General features: G+C 40.8%; 1 protein-coding gene and 1 long non-coding RNA gene across 2 annotated transcripts; one reads left to right on the top strand and one right to left on the bottom strand.

The window, feature by feature from the left end:
• Positions 1–455: 455 nt before the first annotated feature.
• On the bottom strand, positions 456–3,929 carry LOC127912053 (uncharacterized). Its single transcript, XR_008080307.1, has 3 exons — positions 2,122–3,929; positions 1,107–1,811; positions 456–829 (listed from the first exon to the last, which is right to left on the bottom strand). It is a non-coding gene; the product is annotated as an uncharacterized LOC127912053 (long non-coding RNA).
• On the top strand, positions 3,929–8,448 carry LOC118359318 (bile acid-CoA:amino acid N-acyltransferase-like). Its single transcript, XM_035737806.2, has 10 exons — positions 3,929–4,513; positions 4,617–4,716; positions 4,814–5,004; positions 5,143–5,312; positions 6,221–6,340; positions 6,458–6,540; positions 6,649–6,742; positions 6,889–6,969; positions 7,107–7,248; positions 7,677–8,448. Exons 1-10 carry the CDS (start codon positions 4,318–4,320, stop codon positions 7,805–7,807), a joined length of 1,308 nt encoding a protein of 435 aa, XP_035593699.1. The 5' UTR covers positions 3,929–4,317; the 3' UTR covers positions 7,808–8,448.
• The last annotated feature ends 210 nt before the right edge of the window (positions 8,449–8,658 follow it).

Here is an 8,658-nt window from a genome sequence, read left to right as displayed (position 1 = left end):
AGGAGTCTTTACACAGTCCCCAAATCCAGAACAAATTCAATAAGGAGTACAATGTTATTTGGGCCATTATTGCATGGAACTCCGTTTCATCTCATATTTCTCAAATAAACAGCAATGCTGGTTTTAAAAAACATATAAAGCAACACCTCACGACACAACACCTCTCCCCTATTTGACTTAGATAGTTTGTGTTTATGCATTGATATGTAGGCTGTGTGCCTTTAATTTTTTTAATATAGTTCTGTCCTTCAGCTGTTCTTGTCTATTAATGTTCTGTATTATGTCATGTTTAATGTTTTGTGTGGATACCAGGAAGAGTAGCTGCTGCTTTTGCAACTGCTAATCGGGATCCTAATAAAACACCAAATACCCAAAAATGGTATTGTATTATATTTTATTGTATTAAATTATATTGTATTATACTGTATTGTGTTATATTGTAGTGTATTATATTGTATTATTTCTTATTGTATTTTAGTTTATTGTATTCCATTGTATTGCATTTTATTGTATTGTATTTTATTATATTGTATTGTATTCACTTAGGATTGAGAAGCAGTAGAAGTAGGCTAGAGGTCTATTTTTATCATGTCATTCATTGGTCAGGGTGAGTAGGCAGACTTCGACCAAAGTTCACAGTGGCGTATTCAGTGGAAGAAGTGCCCTCTTTAGCGATGGCAGCGGTGGCTTCGTTGGGCCTCCTGGGGTTCTTGTGGAAGTTGACACTGGCGTAGTGAATTGAGTCAGATGGGTTTGTGGGTAAATTGGTTGTGGTCACCGGACCTGAGTCTAGCTGTAGGGGGTGCAGTTTTATTGCACCATGGCCACCCTGAAGAGAAGGAAGAAGAGGAGGAGGAGGGAAAGGAGGAAGAGGATGAGCAGAGAAAGAAAGAAGATGATGAGGAGTACATGCTGAAGGAGAGAACATTGACACACTTACATAAACTCTCACTCTCACTCACACACACACACACACACACACACACACACACACACACACACACACACACACACACACACACACACACACACACACACACACACACACACACACACACACACACACACACACACACACACACACACTATTCCCCTTCTGCTCTTACCCTGTGTGTTGAGGAGGCAGCTCCTGTGGACATTTTCTTAGTCCCCACGAGGTCAAATGCTAATTCTAGGTGGTTTAAGGTTAGAATTAGTGACAGGGTTAGAATTATGTTAAGAGTTAGGGTTAGGAGCTAGGGTTAGTTTTAGTGTTAGGGTTAGTAGCTTGGGTTAGATTTAGGGTTAAGGTTAGGTTTTTGGGTTGAGGTTAGGGTTAAGGTTAAGGTTAGGGTTAGGGTACGGGTTAGGGTTAGTCATTTGGCACGCTTTAATCCAGAGCAATTTACATGAGCAATTAGGGTTAAGTGCCATGCTCAAGGGCACATCAGCAGATTTTTCATGTGGTCGGCTTGGGGATTTGAACCAGCAACCGAAACAATACTCTTAACTGCTAAGCTACCTGCCCTAGAACCAAATTTACTTATCAAAGGTACATTGTCTTAGTGTTGATGGTCACATGGATGAAGATGCAGGGCCCACATACAATAGACGACTATTATAGAGGTACAATGCATGATGTTGATGATCTTCACATGCAAATCGTGCTTGATAAAACGTTTCATATCAGTGATCAAATGATCTAACCACTTAACATTAAACATAAGATGTCCCAATGTGTCTTTCCTTGATTACTTGTGTCTTCTCTCTTAGCCTCCTTCTAGAAATATATTGGAGGAAAAGCCAGAGGGCCGGGTACCTTGGAGAATCTCCTTCAATGCGATTGGAGAAGGAGGCAAAAAAAGAGGATACAAGGAAAGACAATTTGATAAGGAAAGTAAGCAACAAAACAGGAAGTGCTGACTGTATTTGTACTATGGAAGGCTATCTATAGAATTGTGTTGTATACTCTGCATATTCAAAGAAACACACAAATAAACGGTCCATCTAACCCAAAGCAAAAATAGCAGCTCTGTGACCAATTTACTAGTAGGCCATATTTCTCTGTTGTCTAAAATCTAAATAAATTGAAGAAAAAAACTGTGCTGAATAGATGATATGAATGGCAAACCTTACACTTACCATTAATAATAGTAGGCAGTAGTTTTGCCGCCACAACAGAATATCCCTGTATCCTCCCCAGTCAGATTGGTGATGGTCATAGTGAAGACTCTCTCTCTTCCCTTGTCTTATCAGACACAAAAAAATGGACCTTGTTCGTTCGATTCTTTTCTAGATTGTAAATCTATATTGCATTTACAGATGAAGTGACCATCTTTTTTTGCAGAAATACTTGATTCTGTCCTTATGGTCATTTGGATACTTGCAGCTGATGGTAGCGGTTCCTCCCAGATAAGCAATCTCTGTGAATGATCTCCTACAGCAGTTATCTGTCAATGGAAAAAACCTCAGCCTTTATTAATAACCTCAGTCTTTCCTTTCACTCTTAGTTGACTGACCGCCGTGACTCGTTATTCTCAACACACAGGGAATTAATAATTTAGTTAAATTAAAGTGAAAGTCTCTAACCTTCCTTTACTTCCAGCTCCACCTTAGTCCTACAGCAAGTTGACGACGTGTCTGGTGTGTCCGCATCATAGTAGTAGCATCCTTCATCTCTATAATCCAGTTTTTCGATGACCACCGTGAAGAGTTTACTGTCAGTGTCTTTCAGAGAGAATATGTCCTTGTTCTCCCAGGGGCTCTTTGTCTCACTGCTAATTTTCTCTTCACAACTCTGGCTGGACTTCTTCCAGAAACATTTCTGGTTGCTTTTATATGCGTCTGGCAGGGGGATAGGACAAGGGAAGGAGAGTGAGGGTGTATTGCATCAGATGACCTGGCCTCCACAATCTCCCGACCTCAACCTAATTGTGATGGTTTGGGATGAGTTGGATCGCAGCCAATGGAAAAGCAGGAAAAGGAAAAGCAGCCAACAAGTGCTCAGCATATGTGGGAACTCCTTCAAGACTGTTGGAAAATCATTCCAGGTGAATACCTCATGAAGCTGGTTGTGAGAATGCCAAGAGTGTGCAAAGCTGTCATCAAGGCAATGGGTAGCTACATGGAAGAATCTCAAATATATGTTGATTTGTTTAACACTTTTTGGGGGGTTACTACATGATTCCATGTGTTATTTCATAGTTTTGATGTCTTCACTATATTCTACAATGTAGAAAATAGTAAAAATAAAGACCTTGGAAAATAAAAACCTTGGAATAAGTAGGTGTGTCTGAACTTTTGACTGGTACTGTATATCTCTCTCACATGGAAATGTCCCACTCCTCAAGGCGGACAATTAATGTTTCCAAATTCTTTCAAACGTCTTTCTTCTGGCCAAAAGCACATGTAGGGGTGGGCAATTCCAGTCCTTGAGGGTCTGATTGGTGTCACAGTTTTGTTGCAGCCCCAGCTAACACACCTGACTCCAATAATCACCTAATCATGATCTTCAGTTTAGAATGCAATTTTGGCATGTAACTACATAGTTCAACCCTCCAGTTCGTTGCTATAAAAATGCTATAAAAAAGCTATAAAATGTTTTGTAGCAATTATTAGACATAGGTTACAAAACTTCGTTCAAATAAAGTGTTCTACCAAAAAACCTGTAGCATATTAGCCTACCTAACTTCCTCTACAATATGTCGAGCCTCCTTTAATTTGGCAAACCATGTTCCACCTTAGAAAAGCATCCTCCACTGAGTCGTTTCGCTCTGCCCCAGTCCTGTCACGGCCGGACTTCCACTGTTTTGAATTTGACTCATGAGATAAATGTAGCCCATCGGGATTTTGATTTTTAAAGTATAAGACACGCAATGCAAATCTTGTAAGGTACAATTTGCCGACCCAATACAGAAGGCATCGACACCTAATTGCAATAGCCGTTTCCTACAGCATTTGTTAGGACAACACGGGCAAGTTGGTAAAACTGCGTAGCGTTATATGCTACGTTTTGTAGAAGCTGGCGACATTAACTTTATTAATTAAGACTTCCAGAATATGGTATATTAGGCAACACTTTCTTTTGTGCGGGCGATAATAACTGTTTATTGTTGTCTGAATTGGTTGTTACACAGTATCCTACTTACTGTAAGAGTTAAACACTTCCAATGCATGCTGCTCTGAGTCTTTCAAGCTCTAGCCAATGACGCTCAGTCTGTCAACATGAACTTTGATCCTCCTTAACTTTGGTGTCCCATTTCACAATTTAAGCTACTTACTAACGTTATATGTCGGTGTCTCTTTGTCGAGAGGAAATTTCTATGCAATTTTGACAGGATGACGGAAAAAGCAGCGCCGCCCATGCTTTTTCTTCACCCATCCAGGGGACTAATCGATGAAAAGTTCAGTTTAATCGTCCAAAATTTGTCACAAATTCAAGATATCACCTTGCACGCGCTGATCCACTCAGATGATGGCGACTACTGGGAGGCCTTTGGCCACTATGTTAGTGATGCTACAGGATTTGTAAATGGTAGGCTACTTGTATTTAATGCCACACATCGGTTATCAATATTCTGAAGAGTTCCATTCATATTTAAAACCCTCTCACATAAACTACCCAAATATCTTTACAGTTGCCAATGATCCTAGTTTAGGAGGGACATATGATGGCGTGGAACCCATGGGACTGTTGTGGAGCATGAGACCAGTACCTGGCAGTAGAATTGGACTCAGGTAAACTGAAACTCCCTAAAAATAATACATTGATAAAGTTGTAATTTTGTCATCAAAGGACACCAGTTGAATTATAAACAATGTCTTGTAATTTTAGGTTGAGGAAGAAGGAGGTCCACACTCCCATGGTGGTTCACATCTCTGTGTACAGGGGACACATGAGTCAGAGTTTCAGGGAGCAGGTGGCCCTGGCGAGTGTCGTCACAGAGCGCTGGTACATGGCCCCAGGAGTCCGCAGGGTCGACATCACAGAGGGAGGGGTCACAGGGACCCTATTCCTGCCACCAGGTATGTCATAGTTTTTAGCTACATACATCTCACTTTCAATAATTACAATTAAAATCATCCAAAAATATGATTTAGATATGATTATCATAAGTGGAGTGCATATAGCCCAGGTCTGAACAGACCATGTTGTGTTGGAAGGACCCGGGCCCTTCCCTGCCCTGTTGGACCTGTGGGGTGGAGGTGGCGGTCTGGTGGAGTATCGCTCTGCCCTCCTGTCGTCGCATGGCTTTGTCTCTCTGGCCCTGGAGTACATGACACCCCGGACCTCTGGGGGCTCAACCTCTCATGTGGGGAACGAATACTTTGAGGTACCAGTATATGTTACTAGACCACTGCATTTTGGCTGATCTGCACTGTCATATTTAGTGTCTCAAATGACAGTGATCAACTTATATGAAGCATATATTTTACTTTCACAAGGTCATATGTATATGGTGTATTCTTATTCAGGAAGGAAGCAATAAGCTGTAGGTAATTAAACCCACAAAGCTCATCCAAAGGTTCGTTCACCTTGTCTGTGCAATCAATCCCTTGCGCAACCTACACATTCAACTGTTATTTGTAGGAACTGATATTGGATTTTGTTCTTATCTTAATAGTGTGTTGTAAAATGTGTCCTTGGGTTACGTATGTTGAAGTATGAACCTTAAAGAGAACATGACTAGACAACTAGACCTATTTCCTACAATAGAAAAAGTATGAAAAATGTATGCACTCACTACTTACTGTAAGTCGCTCTGGATAAGAGCATCTGCTAAATTACTCAAATGTAACCTTCTCCCACTTTTTTATGGTACTTACATTAATATTTAATAAAGTTATTACTACAGTAATAAAGAAACCAAATATCCTGTGTCAAAATATGACTGCTGTGGTAACAATTTAAAGTCAAGTTTTGTACGACAGTCTTAGTAAGTAGCCTTGCACGAGCCTTGGTTTGTGCGAGCCGGAACGACTCATAGGGCAGGAGCCTACTATATCTCCTGTTTCTGTAGTGTGATACCCCCCCTTGACAGGACGCTAGTCTATCGCAGGGCCTTACCCCCAATCTATCTCCTTATCGCCTTAATGCTGAGGGCCATGCAGGGATGCATCAGGTCCCATTTTTACAGTCTTTGGTATGACTTGGCCGGGGATCGAACTCCCAACCTTCCATTCTCAGGGCGGACACACTAACCACAGTTGTTCATATGAAATGTTCTATTTTTCACTCTAGGCTGCGTTCACTGTTCTAAAACAGCACCCTCAGGTGTGTGGGGACAGTATAGCGATACTGGGCCTGTCCTTTGGGACCTCAGTGGCTTTGAGGATGGCTGTGTACTCTACTGTGATTCAGGTAGGAGAGTGCTCTTACCACACTGGCAGAATAATGTGTAGATGTGTGTATATATTTGTGTTTTTGCCTGTGTATTTGTTTGTATTTCGGTGTCTTAAACTGTTGGTCCTCTCTCAGCCCAGGTGTTTGGTATGTGTGAGTGGCAGTCATGTCCAGCTGGTGAAAGGCTCACTCTCTGACGTCTTCGGCGGGATTAATAAGTATGTGTACTATCACATGTTTAAAGATGTGTATGAATTTGTGCTTCCACTTTGATCCTCTAATAATAATTAAATTGAACTTACTCGTCTGTGTGTTTAATTTCCTAGAAACGTCCATAACACTCGCTATGATGAGGAGAATCGAGTGATCTGGCGGCATCTGCTCCTACCCATTCCAACTGATCCAACCAAGAAAGTGGATGTGGGTTTAACTCCAACTGGATTTGACCCTGATTTTAACCTATACCCTCATTATACTCACTTTATAGCTGTTCTCCCTTGTCTGTTTGACTTTATAAGGTATGTAGCATTGTCTATCCCCATGGTTTACTGTTGTGTCCTGGTTAGGTGGGGCAGCTGAAATGTCCTGTTCTAATGATTGTGGGTGAGGATGACCAAAACTGGCCTGCCACTGAGTCAGCAGAGGACGTGAGTACATTTTTTAACAATGCTTGGATTGTTGCAGAAATATGTATTATTAAGTGGTTCTACTGTAATTTTTTACAGTATGTTTTTGACGCCCAACACTTTGATGTAGAACTGAAAGAGTTTGTGTGCCTCCTCAGATGAAGCAGATGATGGAGAAAGCAGGAAACAGTCACCTGCTCACCACTCTGTCCTACCCTGGAGCTGGTCACCTGATTGAACCTCCCTATGGTCCTCATATCTGTGCCAGCAACTTCATGGTGGCTGGGACAAAACAAAAGTGTAATTTAACGTTGTTTGTGTGTGTGGTGTGTTTGTGTCCTTGTTATTATCAGAGACAGTTTGACAGTATCTTATTTTCTGTTTTGGGGATGTGTAATTTTCTACTGCTAATCGACAATACAACACACATTATCACAGTGATATGGTTGCAATGACTCATTTGTCTGGTAATATGTGAAGAACTCTCGTCACACATGCTGTTTGTTTTTCCTGGAGATAGACAAATTACTCCCTGTTAATGTTTTACGAGGCAATAAATACAATTTAAATCAAGTACATTACATACTGTCAGTCTGAAGAGCAATTTAAAAGTAATGGCTGTTTCCATGGCTGTTTCTAGCAAACATCTAGAAATGGGTTGTGTGAAGCAGTGGAATAATCACACTTGTTCTCTTTGTTTGCTGCTTCCCCTCCTGATTTGATTGCAGTGATGGTTCTTTGGGGAGGAGAGACAGCACCACACTGTTATGCACAGGAAGACTCCTGGAAGAAGATCCTTTCTTTTCTGGAGGAGCACCTATATAGAAGCACAGATGTGACCTCACAGTCAAATCTGTGACCAGGCCAGAGACACAGACATATTATTACATTTTTTTGTAATTATGACTTATCTTAATTCTCACCAGAGATGTGATGAAAAAATAATTATGTTGATATAAACCACATAAATCAACGAGCCGATGTCTTAATCCAAATTTCGTGTCATTCCCTTTCTCCTGGTTTTGGTGATCTACACGAACCATAACATTCAAAGATTGAGAAGATCTCTCAGATTAGTGCATTTTTACAAATGTTTCATACAGTCTTTCATTTCAATTAAATAGACCTCATGTCACGCCTTGGTCATTGTATTTTGTGTTTTCGTTATATATTTGGTTAGGCCAGGGTGTGACATGGGTTTATGTTGTTGTATTTCATATTGGGGTTTTTGTATTATTGGGATTGCGGCTGAGTAGGGGTGTTGTATGGGCTTGGCTGCCTGAGGCGGTTCTCAATCAGTCAGGTGATTCTCGTTGTCTCTGATTGGGAACCGTATTTAGGTAGCCTGGTTTCGCTTTGTATTTCGTGGGTGATTGTTCCTGTCTCTGTGTAGTGTTCACCAGATAGGCTGTATAGGTTTCTCGTTCCGTTTGTTGTTTTGTATTTTGTAATAGTTATTTCATGTGTCGCTTTTTCCAATAAAGTCATGAGTAACTACCACACTGCATTTCGGTCCGACTCTCTTTCGACAAATGAAGAACGCCGTTACACCTTATCACGGCTTTCTTTCCAGTTTTACTGTCGTCACAAGCAATATTGTATCTGAACCTGATAACTTACTACTGTGCATTTCTACTTTTACGAAGGCGCTATTACTAATAGGTTGTACAAAATTGTCTTCCTTGAATAAAGGAAAGCATTTGAAAATGT

Source organism: Oncorhynchus keta, chromosome 26 (assembly GCF_023373465.1).
Source record: "Oncorhynchus keta strain PuntledgeMale-10-30-2019 chromosome 26, Oket_V2, whole genome shotgun sequence".
Classification (NCBI taxonomy): Eukaryota; Metazoa; Chordata; class Actinopteri; order Salmoniformes; family Salmonidae; genus Oncorhynchus; species Oncorhynchus keta.
Note: the sequence above shows the minus strand (reverse complement) of the source record. Positions and strands in the feature narration are given on the sequence as shown.